The sequence below is a fragment of the Brachycentrus maculatus genome, unplaced genomic scaffold (genome assembly GCF_059751285.1).
Source record: "Brachycentrus maculatus isolate JH-2025_06_01 unplaced genomic scaffold, ASM5975128v1 h1tg000289l, whole genome shotgun sequence".
Taxonomy (NCBI): Eukaryota; Metazoa; Arthropoda; class Insecta; order Trichoptera; family Brachycentridae; genus Brachycentrus; species Brachycentrus maculatus.
Window position 1 is genome coordinate 415,331 of NW_028281040.1, and position 22,570 is coordinate 437,900.

A 22,570-nucleotide genomic window follows, 5' to 3' on the forward strand; every position below is an offset into this window, starting at 1 on the left:
ATTGTGAATATCTGCAAGGACGATAAAATCTGAAACCGGGACAAATATGAATTCAGAGCACAATTCACGGAGTTCAGAGAGCGTGCGGCGAGCATTTTGGTCCATATTTTTTGATGACTACAATGGATTCTTTATTCAGTCCTGCAATTTTTGTGAAAATAAGCAAACCATTATAAAAATCAGATATTTTAAACAGTGAAACTAGATTAAAATTTGAACAGATGAAAAACTTTTGTATTTATCACAAAAAAAAAAATTAATACGTAGATTTATATTTTCGAAAAACATATTCATTCATTCAAAACCCTTATCCGCACCCCAATGGTGCATAGAGCACTGCATTAAATAAACGCAGTGTTATCTTGATCGTTAACACAAGAAGGAAAGGTGATCAGCCCTCCGCTTCAGGTACCAGTCCAGGGTAATATTGAATAAATATTAGAGTGAAAAAACCACTTATATTTATTTGACCTCCCCCCCTGGAAATCGAACCCGGGACCTCCAGAACGGCTGACCATTAATTACACTATGGAGGCGGACACCGTAGTGTAATGGTCAGCATGTGGCGGAGGCGGACACAAAAAATTAATACAAAGATATTATCACATATATATTTTCGAAAAATATATTTGTGATAAAAAAGTGCAAATCAAAGACACTTATTGCCAACTCTAGAAAGATGATGAAAAATATGAAATTTCTATATTTAATACGTATTTATATTTTATATTTTTGACAACTCAACATAGATGAAGAAAAATAATGAAGTGTGGGTGTTTACAGGGCTTACAACCTGTCATAAGTTGGGTTAATAATTACTTTATATACGTGTAACTTTCACCATTCTTTCCATGATAGAAAACCAAACTACCAAATTGTTTTGGAACTCATACAATTATCAAAAATCCTATATCATCGCCTCATATTTGCGTTCGCGGCAGCATCTATGGTTGATTTAAGAAAGCTTTAATTAAGCATACAATTTTCGAAATCCAATAGAAATTTTTATAATATTAACATTTTATTACATCAAATACATACAGTTTCATCAAGAAATTTTAGCAGGGAAAAATATTTAGCTAATGTATATATTTATGGGCCTTATTCCTTTCAAGATGACGAAATAAAATAGAGTTTTTCTATTGTAATACATTTTTCTAAGAAAACGGAAGCACAATATAAGGAGCATATATTGTAAGCCTACTTTGTAGAAATAGTTTCTCGAAGTTTTCCCCTGAGAAGGGTAAATACATTTTTTTGACAAAAGACGAGAAATGTAACATTATTCATTTGAAACAATAAGTAATGTGTACAATAGTGGTCCAAATTAACAAAGCAAAACTCCTAAAAGTTAACATGGAATGTACCCAAAACTAACTTTTACATACAACACAAAAATTGTAATATCAAAGCCGTATACAATATGTTACAAGGAGAGAATAAAATCATAGAAATGCGACGGAGCGCTTTTGATAACTATTCAGTAACGCATAACATTTTGAATAAATAACTAACCATCACGCCACTTCTCCACAGGGGTAGGCAGAGAGAATAGAACGCTACACTACTGTCTTTGTAAACATTATTCACCTCTTCCACGTTCATGCATCTCCTCGCCAATTATTTCGACTTCTAACCTGACCGCTTTCAAGTTTTTTTTGGTCATATTGGCCCAATACATTAATTTCAACGTTCTTTTCTCACCCATTCGTTCCGCATGTCCAAACCATCTCAAGATACACACCTTTCTTAATTTTATCTATAATGCTTATCTCATCTTTGCATTCCTTCCTCATTTCACCATTTGAACATCTATCATACACTTTTTTTGACATCTCATCTAAGATGAAGAAGAATATGGAAGTCTGGGCATTTACGGGGCTGACGACCGTCATAGGCAGGTTTAAGTGATCACTTTACACACGTGTAACGTTCAACGATTCTACCCATTATTGACAACCACACTATTCAAATAGGAAGTTATATCTTGGAAGTTCTATAAATAAATGAACTAATTTCGAAACGTTGTTCTTGAATGATTAGAACTTCACTAGAGACATATATTGTTGAGATGAAAAGAAGCTTTTTTTTTAAGCAGAAGTTCTTTTTATTATTATGTGAGATCCGGATTATAATCACATACATGAGAAACTCCAGAATATTTCATTTTCATTTTTATTATTTTTTTCTATCATACATCGTCTTGTCGCACATTCCTCTGAGAGTCATTTCACGACATTTTGAATGTGTCTAAATACTTGTTCACAAATCTGGGTCAATGAACGACGATCGGAGAACGTGAATCTGTTCAACCGATAATTCATTTAAAGAATTTCCAATAAAAGTGAAATGGCTTAAATATTGCGAAAGTGGAGATTTGAGGATTGTGACAAACGCAAAAGTGTGTTCGTATTCAATCGGAAACATTCGTGTAAAAGCGAGGAAATCGAATATTGTACGATCTTATTTCCTACCCGGAATAACATTCCTCTCCAAAGATTATACGTATAAGGATACGCGATAACGGTTTTTCTCACGAAATATTGGAATCCTTTTGTCCAATCAGTAATATCTCCGATTTATTAATATTAAACATATAAAAATAGTAAGATAAACATATCATTGTTAATCTAACCATTAAAAAAAATGTACAAGCTGAATAAACCCCAAACAAAGAAAATAACAATTATAATAATAAACAGATCCGTAATGATCTCCGTATTACGTGCTTAATATTACAACATTTTGAGTGTGTCCAAATGCTTGTTCACAAATCTGGATTATCTCCAATTATAAGAGGCATTTTTCGTAAATACATATACAAACATATTTTTTAATATATTTTTTTGACATCTCATATGCCCAGACTTCCATATTTTTCTTCATCTATGTTAAGATGTCAAATAAGAATATAATATAACTTCTCCATTATTCATCGTTCACTTTATATAATACCATTAAAAACAATACAACTTTTGGTTTCGGCATAACTATTCCCTCGTCCGATATTCCGAAACCTTTTTTTTAGTAATATTATAATAAAAACTACCGTTTTCGTGAAAAATCATATAAAAAGCGCTTTAAAATTGTCAGTAGTTTTAAAATTAGAGATAATATAAGAGAATAATTATTTTTCAGGTTAAAAAAAACATATTTGCGGCTCAACACCCTCTTATCTTATGTAAACTTTAGTCAATTTAAAGTATCAAAAAGTATTTTTTAAATGCATTTTTCGAGACATCTTTCATCTTTTTATTTTTGACAAAAATGCACTTTGCAGTATCTGCGATACTCACAAAGTAAACTCGCTTCGAAATAATGCCTTTTGTTTCGAAACTCTATAAGTGGGATGCAGAAAAACAAACAAATAAAAACGGAAAACTTTCCAAGAATTTTTCGTATAGATAAGAGAACGAACTTGAGACTCGAAACTTGTAAGTTGTCTACCTAAAAGTGAAGCGCTTACAAACTGTCTGAACATATTATATATAACAGTACATACTCGAATACAAACCTACATAAAATATTGCTATACAGTGATGGATCATTAACGACCCATTTGTCACGTGTCACATACGATCAAAGAATATCTACGCAGTAATATCAACTTCTATATTCGAGTTCAGGCAGACACTTTTATTTTAAATCCATTTAGTTGGATTATGCGTTTTTTAATTGAAATAGATCCAAGCCAATCAAATATTCGATAAATATTATTCAATTAAAAAAAATAATTTTTATATTAAATTTCATTTACTGATTCGGCAGTCTCTCTGTAGTAATATCATTTTAAATTTTACTTGGTAAAAACCACTACCTCTGAAAATCTATCGTGATATGTGGTTCATTGCATTTCGCATCATTTTGAACACCGTATGTGAATTTAGTGGCCTAGTCTAAATTTTAGAATTGTTCCTTTGGGACGTTAAATAAAGATATATGTAAAATAATTCGAGAAATATCTTACAAACGTTTCATAAGGGTCTCTGCTAAATAAAAGCTTACTCAACTCAATTATAGGTGGTGCCGAGTATTACATGTGAAAGAATCTATAAATTAAAAGATCTGTTTTATTAAGAAAAAAAACTAACTAACCATCACGCCGCTTCCCCGCAGGGGTAGGCACAGAGAATAGAGCGCCACATCACTCTGTCCTTGAAAACATTCTTCGCCTCTACCACGTTCATGCATCTCCTCATACATACCCGCTGATTGTTACGACTCCTAACCTGACCACTTTCAAGTATTTGGCATACCTGATCGTGCCATGTTTTTCTCGGTCTTCCTCTGTTTCTTTTCCCACTAACATTCGCCTCATAAATTTGTTTTACCGTTCTTTCCTCACACATTCGTTCTACATGTCCAAACCATCTCAACACACCTTTCTTAATTTTATCGACAATGCTTATCTCAGCTTTGCATTCCTTCCTTATTTCACTATTCGCACATCTATCATACATCGTTTTGTCGCACATTCTTCTGAGAGATCGCATTTCGACTGCATTCAAGCCTACTTTCATCCTTCTTTTGCCAACTCAATAAAACATGATTTCACACACAATTTTTTTTTATTGATTGATAAAAAGTTATCCATTAGAACACTAACTTTTGCGAATAATGTATTTTCACCTCCTTTGAAAGTTCGACCTAACCAGGTATTTATGTCGTTATTTTTAACACATTTCTAGGTTCTCATCAATTAGACAATTTCTCCGTTTACTTTTAATTATGTTCATGTTTGAAAAAGATAGTTCGCATGAATAAGTAGAGTCGAAGAGCCTTCCCGCGGATATTTGTGCCGGAGCCACACTTAAAAGGTCAAAGAGCCGCACGTGGCTCCCGAGCTACACTTTAGTTATATGTAGTTTGTATAAAATAGGCGTGTTTCATTATTTACCAGAAATGTAAAGTAGCTTAAAAGTTAACTGTTCATATCGTGGCCCTGCGAATCATTTCCCTGGTTCGGATAAACTTCCCGCCAAAAACAGCCCGCCGAAATATTTTATTGGCCAGATCTGGAATACAACGTTCCAAGAGCGGGTTGTTCGTGGGTTCATTTGAAGCCGAAAGTATACCGGTTTCTGGGAAACTTTCCCTAATAAACAAAGTTACGAGAGAGCGTTAGAAGGTCGCTATAAATCTGAGAGGGTCTAGTTTAATAAGAATTGGAGATTTGATGAGTGGATTTAATAGAACCGTCAGTAATGGAATAGTCATGAGTCGACGGGGAAGTTTTCAGAAACCAACCCCTAAGTCAATCACTCTGAAAGGCAATCAAGCGAGACCAAACATCGCTGTCAGGGGTTGAATCAAATCGGAAAATGAAATAAAGGAAATAGTGCCGGCGGTCAACTGTTTACTTACGTTTTTTTTCTATATAATGTTTTATATCAAATGTATACAAAAGTTCTTGATACAGAAAATTTAAGTATTGGCTTTTGGTTAATAAATTTTTATCAGTATATTTATTTATGAGACAAGCATTTTTTTAAAGTTAAAATATAATTTTTTCAGACTTTTTTATTATAAAATTGATTAATAAATTTTTAATAAATAAACAATTTTGGACAAAGTAAGGCTATCCGAAATATTTATACATTTAACTTTGAATAGTTGATGAAATATAAGAATTTAAATAAAATAAAAACTCTTTTTTATATTTAAATTCATTATAGTTATCAAAAACCATAGTTGAAATATGTTTTTGAAACAAATTTGTATTCAAACAGTAAAATAAATTTATTAGGTGAATGTTGCTGTAGAAATAGAGCAGAGAGAGACCCAGGAAAACATAGCAATATCAAGTATTTAAAATACTTAAAAATGGTCAGATCGGGAGTCGGAATAATTGGCGGGTATGTGTGAGGAGATGCATGAATAAAGATGAGGAAAGATTATGTACAAAGACAGATTGGTGTGGAATTCTATTCTCTCTGCCTACTCCTGGGGAAGTGGCGTCACGTTTACTTGTTTTTTTTTTATCATTTGAAATTTCAGTTTATGTAAAATTTTAAATAATAATGATTGATTGCTAATTAAGTTTTTTTTTTAAATTTTTTTTACAATAAACACAATCCAGAATATTAATATTAAAATCTTATAAAGTAACTTTTGACATTTAAAAAAAGTTACCGAAAATTTATTTTACTTAAAAATAACTAGGTTTATTATTCAAAACTCGAAAAAAAATAAAAGCTCCAAAAAGTATTCGTTCTGTGAATTATTATATTATCATAATGAGAACACGTAGACCATTCGCAAAATTCGTAGCAAACTCCTCGTTGAAAGTTCTCTCTAGTTAATTTACAACAAAACAAATAACCGCTGAATTGAACACAAATTTACAAATTCTCTAACCGGGAGGCAATTAAAACCTAAACCAAAATGGAAATATCCATTCTTGATTGTCGACTAGATTCTGTGCTTTTTGAAGATTTACACGTTTTCTTTTAAACTCGTTTTTACTGAAACCACCGCCAACTTCGGCGATTGGAAAGTTTCAGTATTATAAAGTATCAATGGAGTCGTATCCAGAGAGCTTTATCGGGACTTTCATCTAAATAAGTGAGACTGTGTCAAATACAGAATCACAATCAATTCGGAAACTTTTCGATATCAAAGTTCTAAAAGAACTACACCGTTGTCTCTGCGCCGGAAAGAAAATCTACCATCTAAAGTACTTCGGGAAGAATAACTTCATTCAAAGAAGCATATTTATCTTAAGGTATTCCAAGTTGTTTGTAATCTTTATCTGTGCGCTTTGATAAAAAAAAAAACAGCAGTAGGAAAATGTATTTTAAGAAAATAATATATATTAAATCAATGAAATTTATAAAAGTTGGTAACAGGGCATATGATATATTCGATAAAAAGATCTGGCCAAGTTATAAGCTGCATGAAAACTGAAAATCATGTTTTCAGGCATATCTTAAAGTATGTTAAATAATGCGGAATTCAGACCTTGCATAAAAATAAATGCGTCTTTGATTAATAAAAACATTCCTCAATCCAACAGTGTCACAAAATTGATCAATATATCTTGTATCATGGGTAGAATGGTGAAAATTGTACCAGCCTATCCAGCCTATAGAACGTCATAAGCCCTAATACCCAGACTTCCATATTATTTTTCATCTTTGTTGAGATGTCGAAAATGCAAATGATATATCGTCAGCTAAAGTATGTAACATTTTCCAATAGGTTCAACATTGAACGAGTAAACTAAATCGATCCTTTACACTCCTATAAATCTTTCAATGAAATGTTGTCATTATAATGTTAGGTTTGATAAACATATATTTAAATAATTGGTATGGATCGGTCTTACCTTTTTATATTACATATATGAATCACGTTCGCCTCATTAATTAAAAAAATATATATCGTTTTTAAATTATGTAAGTAAATAAATGAATTAAACATGGCACGATCAGGTATGCCAAATACTTGAAAGTGGTCAGGTTAGGAGTCGTAACAATCGGCAGCTATGTATGAGGAGGAGCATGAACGTGGAGGAGGCTAAGAATGTTTGCAAAGACAGAGTGGTATGGCGTTCTATTGGTTGGGAAGCAGCCTGATGGTTAGTTGGTTAGTTAGTTAAATAAATGTCTTAAATTTTTTTTGAACAAGTATACATTTATATAATGAAAGTACGTATAAATTAAAAGTGCGTAATTGTCAATGTTTATAAAACGTTATGACGAGCTTTATTTACCTTTCGCTGTCCCGTTTCTAACTGGAAATTATTTTACGGTATAGCGTCAGTGCGACAGACGCGACGCCAACGCAACAAAGTTAATTGACTCGGCATCGTGTAGCGCCATTGTGAGCGTAGAGACGCCCCGGGGTCGTGTGAAGTGGTTTTCCTGCTTCATTAAAAATAACGAAATTCCCTCATTTTTGTCTATATCGGCGTTTTTCGAATGATATCAAAGAGTAAATAGGATTTATAATGGTACCACAAAATTTAATACGAAATTGAATCACTGAATGGAGCAAAATTTCAATCAATGATTCGTTAAAGCACCTTTTTATAATGTTTTTTTTTTAACATTTTTATATCCCAACGTAGGCAAAAAGAATACGAAAGTCTAGGTTTTTACATGGTTTACAATTTGTCGTAGGCTGGTTCAATTGATCACTTTATATACGTTTAATATATTAATACCCTGGACTGGTTCCTGAAGCGCAAGTGTGATCACATTGCCTTCATGTAAGTAATGATCAAGATAACACTGCGTCAATTTAATGCAGTGCCCTATGCACCATTTGGTGCGGATAAGGGTTACATAAAAAAATAATAATAATAATAGTAAAAAAATCATTTTAATTATTTAATTTTTGTCTTCTTCTTACCCTCATCCCATCTAATGGTGCATAAGACACTTCATCAAATTTATGCAGCATTAAGTTGATTTTCCATCGGTTGATAGGAATCAGAGTTTTACCCAGGCACTATACCAGGGTAATATGAAAATATTAAAACATAAAAAAAATCATTTTATTTTGACCTTTCTGGAAAATTAACTCAAGGCATTCAGCATGGTAGACGAATTCGCTAACTTATACACAATGAAGGTGGACTTACTTTAAAAATGAAGAAAAATCATGAATAAGTCACAATCATGAATAAGTACATACACGGTAAGATTTTCATTATATCCAGAGTGGAAGATAACTGCTCACTGTTTTTTTTCCAGAAGCACAAAGTTGTTGTGTAATTATTATTTTAGGACGTTTTTAATTAAAACAAAATAAACAATGTTTTATTTTACTTCACAAAAATTAATAACTGTTATTCGGTAACGATTCAACGAATATTAAAAATTGTCTAAATAATACAATAACTTGTGGCCTGTGTTGTTGACTTTTACTTAAATAAATGTAAAAATATCTACCATCTCTTCTCGCACGATTGTCAACAGAAAACCATTATAATATTTGTTCGAAAAATGTAATAAAAATATTTAATCAACTGTTGTTTTTCTTATATTTACGTATATTGTTTTAAGTTTGACGATAAAAAACAATTGACAAAAAAAATGTTTATATTTTTATGTTAGTAACAGTTTTTTATCTTTTATGATAACATAAAAAAAGTATGTATAGCAAAAAAAAATTATAAATTTATTTCCGCTTTTGAAAAAACGTTTTATGTTCCTAAGCAGAAATACAATTTTAAATATGGAGCAAGAAACATATTGACTATTTTTCATTTGTTTTAGCTGTATGCGACCTCGCGTTGCTGTGGCTCATTCTGATTCAATGGAAATAAAGAAAACGGACAGTACACATTTCTTATGTGTTTAACTTCACAATGCTTGTGAAGCAACGAAAACATTAGAAATCTATGGAACAATAGTTAAATCTAAAACAATAAAATGCCAACAAGGAGCACATTTCAAGAAGCATGCTATTCGCCACGTGCATGTTTAATAATTACGTGTGTTGAAAAATGCCGTCAATGCGGGCAAAAACATTTTTTTTAGGGTGTTTTTACCTGTCACAGGTAAAAGCGCCTATCACAAAAAAGTGCGCTCATTTATGAGTGCAAAGTTGTGTTGAAACTTCAAAGCAATCAAAAAATTACTTAAGGAGATTTAAAATTTTGAACAAAGGAAAATTGGGACACAACACATAGTCCACATCCTTCCAATAGACAACAACCTGAATAATATATCGTTATATTTTGCATATTAAAAGCATTGTTATTTTTGTGGTATGGTGATGTAACATTATTTTAAGTGGTATTACACAAAGTGAACAATGAATGATAAGGAAAAGGTTAATTATCGTTAATTTCTTGAAATTTCTCATTGTTGTTAATATTTTAGATATCCTCATAATGAATTCAAAACGATTTCAAATATTTTTTTATTATAACTTTTTTTTAACATTAAAATATATCATTTATTTTTATTGTAAAATATTTTTTCTTTTTATCTTTTTTTATTTTATTTATTTATTTATTCATGGATACATACATTTTTTTATACTATATGTATAACGGCTCTCTAGGCATGGTCTGTGTTGAGTCAAAATACTTACATGTTAATACAATTTTCTTATTTTATTATTAAGTATTTGTTTTTTTTTTAATTGTAATTGAAACATGTTTTATTTTTTGATTGCTAGATTTAGGCAAAAGATTATTATGACCTTCGATCCCCAAATCATGTTGTTCAAGAAAATTAATTAATTAAGTGTATTGCATACATAATGCATTAATTAAGAGCACCCTCTAGTGTTCAGGATTCAAACTACAAGAAGCGACCAATCAAAATGGCGGGTGTTCCTCGTAGTACCGTGTCGGGTCGCTAGGTGGCGCTATACACATACACATTATGGGATCGGCCATGATGGCACTTCCCATAATTGGATTGCCGCCACAGAATCGTTCGGGGAGTCCCGCCCCGCCGGCTTCCGCTTCCCGCGCTTTGCGCCCCGCTACATCCGGTTTCCGCTGTTTCATTTCCGTTTGCTCTAAGGTGATAATTACCTTGCGGCGATGACGCGAAACATCGATCTTTTTATTGAGAAATGCTCTAGAATCTGCCGTCACAAAATAGGTCGTTAGCGTCTTCCGGTCGTAGAGTAAATGTCGGGACATCTTGTCACAATACTCGCCAAAGATAGATTTGTAAGTTAATTACATAAATCAACATACATAATACAAAGTTTGTGATTTACAAAAATACACCAGGGTATTTCTAAAAAAATTGGTGATAGTCTTTACAAACTTGTATTTGTTTAGATTGGCAGTGACAGGGATATTGAAAGCTTTTAATTGTAAATTCACAGTAAAATCGGGATACAACTTTCTTTTGTTTCACACTTTCAATAAATTTCGCAAAAAAAAAAATGCTTTGCAAGAGCAGATCTGCCAGGAAGCCTAGATGCTTCTGTATCAGATCTGGACATGCGGTAGGACTGCTTTCTATATATTTATTTGAGCCTATGTGGTTCATTATTAGAAATAGGTGGTAGAGTGGATTCGAACCAAGAAACTCTGGGTCAAGAGTCCGCGACACTAACTGACTTGATACATTAATTTCAACAAGCATGTATTGCTCTTTTAAACATACTGGTAAAAAGCTTTCAGGCAAAATGTCTTCAAAAAATTACTCTTTCTAAATATTTTTTCTTGTTAAAAATACCACTCATTAATCTTTCAAAGCCGACCTACATCTGTAAAATATTTGTCGGCATTTTCAACAAACAAAAATCATCTTGCAAATTGCACCGGTAATTACCACGTGTCAACTAAAACAAAAAAAACTTAAAAGAGGAATTAAAATTATTCGTTGAACAAAATGTTATACAGGGTGGTACAAAATGAATCACCTTTTCGAAAGATATCATAATTTTTGCGAATGGCGTCGTACGTCAATCATATTTGACATTTGCGAACTAGACAACTTTCGCGGGTCAAAGGTCTCTGCTAAATAAAAGGTTTCTCAATCTTACATAGATTTCTGTTGTGAACTCATATCGTTCACTCCTTTCAACAACGTCATTTATCAAAAATCCACAATTTTTAGTTTTTCATGTTTTCGGAATGCCCAGAAAATGTACTTTATCCCAGCAAAAGCGGCATATTTTTAACTTAATATTTACCCGCTATAGGGCAGAAAGTGTTGATTTTGCTATTTTTAATAATTTTTTTAAACTATTTTTTTAAACACTAAATATTTTTAAAATGGAGAAAAAATATTCAGGGTTTACCTAAAAAGATCTGTTGAACAGTAAAAAGTAGCTGGATATTTATTTTTTTATATTTTATTGTATTTTTTCATTTTAAAAACGGTCTCCTCAAAAAGTTTTTTATGTTATGTGTCATAAGATTGATCATATATATTATCTGAGAGTTCTAAAAATTTGAGAAATGTGATTCTCAATCATGGGTTGAATAGTGAATATTGCACGTGTAAAGTAATCACTTAACCAGCCTTTGACAGGTCATAAGCCCTGTAAATATCCAAACTTCTGTATTCTTCTTCACCTAAATAAGGGAGTATTTTATGAATCGTTATTATTAAAACAATGAATTCAATTTTCACCTTTTGAACTATAATTATTAATTTTTCTTATTAATAATATTTCAATACGTTTATTACAATTAAGTTACGTAAGAAAATTTGTGTTTTTCTTGTTTTTTGAAAACTTTATAACGTTAAAATTTAGTTTTTTACCCAAGATTTTTTTAATCAAATAAAACATCTCGATAACTTTAATATGCATAAGTAAAAGTAAAACTGGCCTCATAATATCTAGAAATTTTTAAAAACTAAATGCTTTTCTTCCATATTATTTAATAAAAATCAAATGAAATCTGATAAAACTTATATATTTCAAACCTATTTTTTTTAAAGCTCAATTTTTTTAATGAAAAAATGATCTTTATTTGATCGTTTCTAAGCTTTGTAATATACTGATTTGCTACAACTAGTTTGCCCCAGTTGTCAATTAAAATGAGTATTTACTTCAGCATACCATAATAAAGTTCTTATTACTACAAAGATCGAGCGAAATAAAAAATAAACATAATAGAAAAAAAACATACTATATTTTTAAAACTTTTATATCATGTTCACGATTTATTTCCTGAAAGCAAATTTTACTTTGCATTTTCATGAAAATGGAAAAGTATACATAATATTCGCTGATGAGCTGTCAGGGAGAGATAAGACATGTTTCCATACTATGTTTATGTATGTTATGTACTAGAAGGTGAAGCCTCTACGTCAAGTATTACCCAGAGCTTCATAACTTAAAGCGTACATCGTTTTGACGTGTTCTGCTTCATCCATAAAGATGATCCAATAAAACGGTGAAGAAATGAAATTCCAATATAAAATATGACACTCTCATAAAAAAATATATAAAAATAAAATTTATTAATCTAACATGCGTATAACAGACTCCTTATCATTCATCGTTCACTTTGTGTATTACCACTTTATAAACACTAATTTGCGACTACCGGTTTCGGAATAATCATTCCATCATCAGGTCATTAAAATTAAATCACTTTCAAGTAGTCGAAATACTTCACGCCAAGTTTTCCACGGTCTTTCTCTGCTTCCATTTCTCACTACATTCGCCCATAAGTTTGTTTGACTGTTCTTTAATTAATCAATCGATCCGAATCATGCCTAAACCATATGAACAAACCTATTTTTTCTCAATTATATCTACTTATAACGATTATTTCAGACTTGCAATATTTTCCTTTATAACCTTTCTAACATCTATCTAACATCGTTTTGCAGCACAGTTGTCTAAGGTATCGCATTTTGCTTTTATTAAGCCTTCTTGCATCCTTTTTTTGCCAACTCCATACTTCACATCCATACATTAAAGCTTTTCCATACTGACTCCGTTGTGTACTGTCAGTTTAGCGCTTTAGCCGATTTATCTATTTGCTTCTTTATAAATTCATTTGAAAAAGTGACAAAAATAAAATATACGCGAAATATAAATATATACATACTCATATGAACTTTTGATCGCTAAGTCATTTTTTATTATACTTTCGCTCCATATTTTCATTTGTCCTCTTACCTCCGCCGGAAACAAATTAAAAACGGAAGGAACTATTTATTGAAATGTTCTACTTCCGTATTTACTGTTTGCTCTTGGGAGTATCAACTCTTCGTTGTGGGTGAGGTGGGTATCATAGTAGCCCACTGGAGGATTTTCCTATTTTTTACTTAAGAAAAACTCGGTGAAGTCTCATTATTGCAATTTCTTTATTGAAATAATATAAAAATGATGTTTTATGAATCAAATTAATAAACATTTTGTTTTCTGAGAAAATCACATGACTTTTTTTTATATTTATTGATTTAGCATTCAATTTATGTATAAAAATAACACGTACTATTTTTCTTTAAATATAAACATGACTGTTGAAACCAGAACTGAAAAGTTTGGATCAAGAGGTGAAAATGCAAACTGGCAGTGTTTTATTAGATAATATAAATTGATAGTTGTTTGATTATCAGCCACTGATGCGAACATTCGTTGTTCTCAAAACTATTCGTGTGTACATCAATAAACTCAGTATAAAAATCATCAGTAAAAAATGGACTTTTACTCGTATAGTGTTTTATTTCCTAAATTTCACTTGGTAAATAGTATTATTTTTCTAAAATCTATTGTGACACGTTTTTGAAGACGCATTCGTACACCGTATTTTTTTTAAATATTTGGAATGCATTGAAATACATTTCCAAATATATTATAATAAATAGTGGTATTTTCAAAATAAAAATGGATTTTTACACACACATGGTGATTGCGAAATTAATTAATATACGAATTTATTATTAGTATTAAAAGGATTAAAGTAATAAAAAAGTCTTGACGAATTAAGTACTGATTTCATTAATGCAAAAGCACATAAATTATTATTGTTTTCATTTATATCGTAAGTCCGGTTAATCTTGCGAGATTAATTGTGAAGTCTGTTCGGATGCCACGTGTAGCTGATGCATACTTAGGATCTGTCGGAAGTTCACCGGACGTGTTATACTGCAGAGTTAACCAGTGTTTGGATCCATAAATACTTCACAACTGGTGATGACTGTTGGCTAATTTATGCGTCATAAATAATCCAGCGGTGAACAGAAGTTTACCCCCGAATAGTGCGGAGTTAAGCAACAAAATACCAACCAAAAGTTTTAATTTAAATTTCATTAAATTTCAAAGCATTGTTTGCAGTAAGTTGGCAAGTTTTATTAATGAACAAATTTTGCATATTTTACTTTATTCTCTGATATAAATTTGGTCAAGTACATTATTTTACAAATTCAATAGGAGCTTATGTATTAAGCTCTGTGTAATAATAAAAAATCGAAAAAACAGACCTTAAAGAATATTGTATTTGACATAAATACGAGTCAACATTTTTCTAATCACAAATCAAAGAGATTTTGAATTGATACCATATTAACATCCATGTTTGTTTCTCTAGTGCGATCATGTATTGATTTAAAAATCAAAATATTATTTAAAATAATATTTAATAAAACGAAGTAAAATAATATATCGTTTCTTCTTTGTTGTGAGGTTATAAAAACATAACCGCCAGCTGGAACAACACAAGTGATTTTATGTATAGACAGTTAGAGCAGTGACAAATTCTTCATATTTACATAAGCCTTATGTGCACCCCAATGGTGCATAGGGCATTGCATCACAAAAACGCTGTGTTATATCGATCGTTAACACATAAAGGAAAGATGATCAGTCCTGCTCTTCAGGTACCAGTCCAGGGTAATATTGAATAAATATTGGAGTAAAAAATCACTTTTATTTATTTGACCCCCCCCTGGGAAACGAATTCGGGACCTCCAGAACAGTAGCCGAGCGTGCTGACCATTACACTACGGAGGTGGCCAAATATAACGGTAGTTATATATATGTACAGTAGGTTATTTTATATCTGATAAATGTAGTATTTAAAAAAACTTATTTTACATTGATGAAAATACAGCCGTTTATTATTTGAATTTTTTTTTTCTAATTGGCAGTTGGTTAAGTTTTGCGTAGCAATGTTTTGCTTTGGGTCAAAGCGATAAATCTACGGTCCATTCCCACGAAAAACTTATCCTGTTTTATCAACGACAGAACATCGCACAAGAAATAAGGGCAGAGAAAGGAACACAATAGCAGAGATAAGAAAAAGTATTTATATCTACTTTACAAAAAAAAAAAACATTAGTTACCTTTTTATCTTTCTCACCTGACGTATTATTTTTTTGTAAATTAAAAGTCCGGGAGGCTTTCAAATTCTTGCTACAACTTGATTAATTGTATCTTTATCGCCATTATTAGTTTTTCATTTGTCAAATAAATCATTGCGATTATTGCTTGATTAATGAAATTAAAAACAAGGATTCTATAAATAATAATAAAAATAAAACCCTTACTGCACCCCAATGGTGCATAGGGCACTGCTTCATATAAACGCAGTGTTATCTTGATCGTTTACACATGAAGGAAAGGTGATCAGCCCTCCGCTTCAGGTACCAGTCCAGGGTATTGAATAAATATTACAGTGAAAAAATCACTTATATTTATTTTACCCTCTTGGGAATCGAACCCGGGACCTCCAGAACGGTAGCCGATCGTGCTGACCATTACACTACAGAGGCGGATAAATACGAATATAATTAACATTGAATTATTTTTCACTAAATAACGAAAATCGATATTTTTAAAATGTAGCGAATAATAAATGATAACAGTCATTAATTAATTTATTTATCTTTATTCTAAGCCTAGATATGAAATATGCAAGCTTCTAAGGCTCATGTGGTTTGTACATACAAAATATTAAATTAAGTTCAATGAATGAAGTGAAATCAACTATACTGTCATCCAAGGTCTTCAAAATTTTTAAATTTTGTCAATTGCATATTGCATATAAAAGTCAAGTGCAAGTACTAATTACCATTGAAGAAGCTGTTTGGTTCGAAACCAGTCAAAATTATAAAAGTTAATTAATGTTAAAGTAAGTATATAAGGATCATACTCGTAATATTCATAATAATTATGAATACCCTTGTGAATTAATTTATTTGTGCAATATCTCATTTAATAAATCTCAGTTAATTTATAACCAACGTTTATTTTTTAGTAATGTTTAGTTGATTTTTTTAAGTAACTTAACGTATTTAAAATAAAATAAAACAAACAAGCATTTTGGTCAATCAATAGCGCTTCTATGAATAATATTATTCAATTATTTTAAAAAATTAGATAAAAATAAGCTCTTTATTTTATTAATATTTTTTTATTTTACCTTATAATTTATCATTCGAAAAAAAAAGATATTGATGAAAAAGATGCGTCATTCAACATTCGAATTTTATTAATATTTAAATTGTTTTTTTCAATAAAATGCTTTCATTCAACATTCATTTAAAGATAATTTTGTATTTTGGATTCACAAAATATTTTTTTACAAAAGTTTCTTTTTACTCTTTCAAAAATTTATTTAATTTAGCGTTCATTTGAAAATAATTTACCTTTTTAAATATACATGTATGTGTACTATACTGTATAAATAGTGGAATAGCACAAAAAGGAGGCAGATTTAAGATTTGATAAAGATCTAAATGTTTTAACTGTACTAACTCATCTTTTAATAATCAATTTACGGACGTATTCAAGGGTATATAACTTAATATACATTTTGCATGATAGTAATTTTGATTACCATTTTACGCATCAAATTCGAAATAAGTAAAAATGTTTTTTGTACGTTCCTACTTTAAGCATCACATGAGGTAGAACTCGAAGGTCCTTATAATTAGGGCGAATTACTCTTCCAAGTTTCAATAGAAATACACCAAAAAGTCTGAAATTTTAATATCAGTTTCGAGGCATTTTACCTTGCTTGAATTTTATTAATTCATAACCATACATAATTTTCCAATTTTATCATCCCTAACTTTGCTTTAAGGTTGCACGGATAGTATTATAATGAAAATGTGAATATAACACGATGCCTCCATTTCACATATTCAAGTAAACATGTGTTCTAATTAAAAATTAACCCAATATAACTTAAGCTATTATTTTTCAACTTGCTACTAGAATTGAACAAAAATATCCCTATCATCCTGATGAGCTTTTCAGATATTACCAATTAAGATTTTAAAACAAAACACTCTGATAAGTTCGAATGGTCCTAATATGGCTATCAATATATATCCGCCGTGTTTTTACCCCAGGATGTAATACAAAGTCAAAAATGGTAATGTTCAAATTAGAACAGCATTAAAATTGATGTAATTTTCCCCCCTGGCGCTTTAAAATGAGGTTTTAAAATGCTCATCTTGCATTGGAAAATGATGATGTATTTTTGTATACTTTAAATAAACAATAATATTTTTAAATTGTAATATATGAAAAATATGAAATTGACACTTTAAAAACTATTTATTGTCTTAATGAGATTCAACAAAATAAAATAAGTTTCTATCTTAAATCTCACCAAATCAATTATTTAAAAATTATATAAAATTTACAATATTAAAAAATGAAATAAAAAAATTGACATATAAAATAAAATATTTTTTTCTGAAACCCTTCGCACGCAATGGCGCACTGAATTGTATAGAAGCAGTATTGTCTTAGTATTTTTTTAACACGAATGAAAGTTAATCATGCTACGTTTCAGGTACCAGGTCAAGGTAATAATAAATAAATATAAGAATAAAAATCAGTTCCATTTATTTTTACCCAATCAGGAATCAAACCTGGACCTCCAGAGTGGTAGACAAATGTGCTGAATACAGCACTACGGAGGCGGTAGTATTTTAAGTCTTAGATAATCAATTTATTAATTTTGTTATTGGTCTAATAAACGTTTTATAATTTCGGTTTCAATAATTTTTGCTAATCATATTACTTTTGAATTTTAATAAAAACACAATTAAATCGTTTTTAATTACTACCACAAAAATACTTAAATGGAACGTTTAGACTTACTCATGGTTCTAATTGACTAAAAATATATTATAGGTGAAGTGAAACTTCTATCGTTATAATATAAAAGAAGACGCCACTCAAGATGGACATTTCATCTCAAATTTTAACCTGTAATATTGATACATTTATTGAAATCATGCATAAGGTGAACGATCGATTGTCTGAAAAGGTGAATAATAATTAATTTTTGACAAAAAAAGTTCATCGAGCTAAGCAAAATAATCATTTTTAAATTTTGAAATAAAGTTTATTGACTTATTAACTTAAAAGGATGTCTTTTGCTTGGATGCTGAAAACAGGCGTTTGTAAAGTCATTACTACGGAATATTTAATATTTACTTCTCGCTAAGAATTACGTGTTTTAACTTTGTTTTAGATAATAAATACTTCAAACGATTGCTCTCATTCCACGTTCGTTCAAATGTACGTAGATCGTAAAGTAAAGTATTAGTTAGGAGTGAAACTTTGTACCATCTACCTAATTGCTATCTGACATCAGTAGATTTAAACGTACATAAGTATATATGTTAATGAAATTTCTAACTAACTCCCGCATTGATTTATTCACTCATTTCCTGCTTAAACCTTTGAAATAAGAGAACGAGAAAACTTCAATATATTATTTTATTGTATACCCATATAAATTTATTTTACTGTTCGTTCTTTACTAATTCGATTCACGTGCCCAAACCATCTCAACACACCTCTCTTAATATCATCTGTAATGATATATTATTAGATTAAAACATTATTAGATTAAAACCAATATTTTTAGCTTTTCCACTTTTTTTTATTTGACCAGCGACCGGGTTTCGTCTGTAATGCTTATCTGTAATGCTTATCTCATCTGTAATGCTTATCTCAACCTTATATTCATTCCTTATATTACCATTCGAACATCTATTATACATAGTTTTACCACACATTCGTCTGAAAGATCGCGTTTCAACTGCATTCAGACTACGTATATCCTTCCTATGTCAATTCTATGCATTAGAGTTAAAAAATAGCCACCCCCGTTCTGCTTACCCGATAGTCCACGTTTCCACCTAACAACAGTAAAATTTATAACAGTATTTTTATTTCATTTTAAATAAGTAAAAATAAGTGTTTCTATGAACTTAAACGTTATATTCAAATTTTAAAGCAATCTGAGAATTGCTTTACAATTTCGAACATATTTTTTTTAATTAGATAAACAGTACGATACAAAAATTGCGTTCGAAACGTTATTTTTTAGGTACAAATCGCAACGTAGCATTAAAGTTTTATACTAGATAATATCGTGAAATAAAATCAGACTGTATTTAAAACGTATAAACAAACCATTATATCCCCCTAAAATTAAAGCTAATTGTTACGGTTATTTACCAGTTTTATAACGCCAATGGCTGCATTACCGATAAACCTTTATTATCGTAATATCGTGATCGTCTATAATACTTATGCATGCGGTCGCTTTAACTGTGCTGAGAGTTGAACTATTTGTTTTGGATGCGGTTTTCTGATCCAATAATGCAATTTTCCTGGAAAACCGATGCGCCCCAAGCGGCAAAATTCCGAAATTATAACTTCAGATAACTGGAATTTGTACAATAATACGAGAGTCAATTCATTTTCATGGTTAGACATATTGACGGTATTATTAGAAATTAATTGGATACAACGCATGTCTCGTATATTATAGTACAATATATCAACACGACGAACCAAACAATGGGACTAAAATTTGCATCTATCTAACTTGCAATTATCAAGAGAAAAAGCATATTGAGAAAAAATAACATTAAGAAATGTCTTATAAAATAAGGATACATGACATCGACAATTTTTTTAATATTTGTTTTTTTTTAATAATATTTAAATGCAATGTTTACTTGGTAAATACCACTTTTATGGTATCAAATTCACAAAGACACGTGTTACAATAAATTTCAATAAAAAAGTGGCCTTTAACGAGTAAAATAAACTTTGTTATATTATTTCATTAAAGTTTCGGGAATTTCAAACTCATAAATTAATTAAGAATTATTTGCACGATAGTACACTGTTAAAAAAAATACGAAAAATATATTTTATTGCATTTTTGTGATAGTTTTATTTATTATAAAGTAATTTTAAGATATGTATATATTTTTTTGTATTTACATATTTTATAACAAGACAATGAACCCTCTATTGGATGAAATATATATAAATATATATATATATATATATATAAATATATATATATATATATATATATATATATATATATATATATATATATATATATATATATATATATATATATATATATATATATATATATATATATATATATATATATATATATATATATATATATATATATATATATATATATATATATATATATATATATATATATATATATGTATATATTTATATATATATATATATATATATATATATATATATATATATATATATATATATATATATATATATATATATAAATATATATATATATATATATTGTATATATATATATATATATATATATATATATATATATATATATATATATATATATATATATATATATATATATATATATATATATATATATATATATATATATATATATATATATATATATATATATATATATATAAATATATATATATATATATATATATATATATAAATATATATATATATATATATATATATATATATATATATATATATATATATATATATATATATATATATATAAATACATATATATATATATATATATATATATATATATATATATATATATATATATATATATATATATATATATATATATATATATATATATATATATATACATATATGTATAAATATACATTCACACATATAGTGTCAAAAAAAATTATGGCATTCTGACAGTTGGTTTACACAGATTCAAAGAGTTTACGGAGCGCTGCAAGAAATGTAACACTTGTAATTGAAAGTATGTTTATGAATAAAGCCGAGCATTTAAAAACAATGTACTCTTTTTTTGAGACTTATTGGGTGATAAATGTACATGTATAAATCTATATCTACCCATATATTTTCCATGGAGACTCATTCAATTTTAAAAGTTTCAAAATTTTCAAAGTAGTGTCGCCTTACCCAGTTCGTGCAGAATCGCAGACTCCAGCTGCTCTGACCAGAGCCGGGGTGGGGCGGAGGCCCTAAGGGGGCCCCCGCGCGCCACGACCAGCAGCCCCCGGGGGGCCGGCGCCGCGCCGGACTTGGTGCGGGGCTGCGCCGCGAAACAGGACCTCAGCCCTGCCGGCACGCTCAGGTTCACCTGCCTGAAAGAGATACAAATTCAATGGGTGACAAATTCAATTTGTTACAAATTTAATGTGTTGCAAACTCAATGTATTACAAATTTAATGTGTTACTAATTCGAGTTTTTACTATTCACCTGTTGACGAAAACAACTGTAGTTAGACACCACACCGAATTCCCTTTCCATTGCATACTTTTTCACCTTCATTTTTATTTAAAATACATTCGACTGCCCCAATGAATCCTCGCAGTGCCCTTTTAATACTCATAATAAGGAATTGAAGAATATGACAAATACCAGATGAATATCAGATGATATATCCGTGTCAATGTACAGTAAAACCATCGTCAAATACATGACTTTGAAATAAAATATGAATTCAATCAATGAAGATAACTTTTAAAACGTTCTTAATACACAACATTTTGAGTGTGTCCAAATACTTGTTCACAAAATCTGGATTATCTCCAATTACAGGAGTTATTTTCATATTATTTTTTGACATCTCATCAAAGATGAAGAAGAATAACATTATTATTAACATTGCTATTCTTCATCTTTGATGAGATGTCAAAAAATAATATGAAAATAACTCTTGTAATTGGAGATAATCCAGATTTTGTGAACAAGTATTTGGACACACTCAAAATGTTGTAAATAAATTATCTGGTCAAATTATAAGCTTAATAATAAAAATGAAAATAGTATTTTCTGGCGTTACTCATGTGTGTGATTATAATCCAGGATTCGGATCTCACATACTAATATAAG

General features: G+C 29.8%; 1 protein-coding gene across 1 annotated transcript in view; it reads right to left on the reverse strand.

Moving 5' to 3' along the window:
- Positions 1–22,570, reverse strand: part of LOC148305053 (uncharacterized) — a 45,695-nt gene that overhangs the window by 14,561 nt on the left and 8,564 nt on the right. Inside the window, exon 3 of the mRNA XM_088267307.1 lies at positions 21,634–21,818. Coding sequence (XP_088123433.1) covers positions 21,634–21,818 — 185 coding nt within the window. The remainder of the gene's footprint in view (positions 1–21,633; positions 21,819–22,570) is intronic.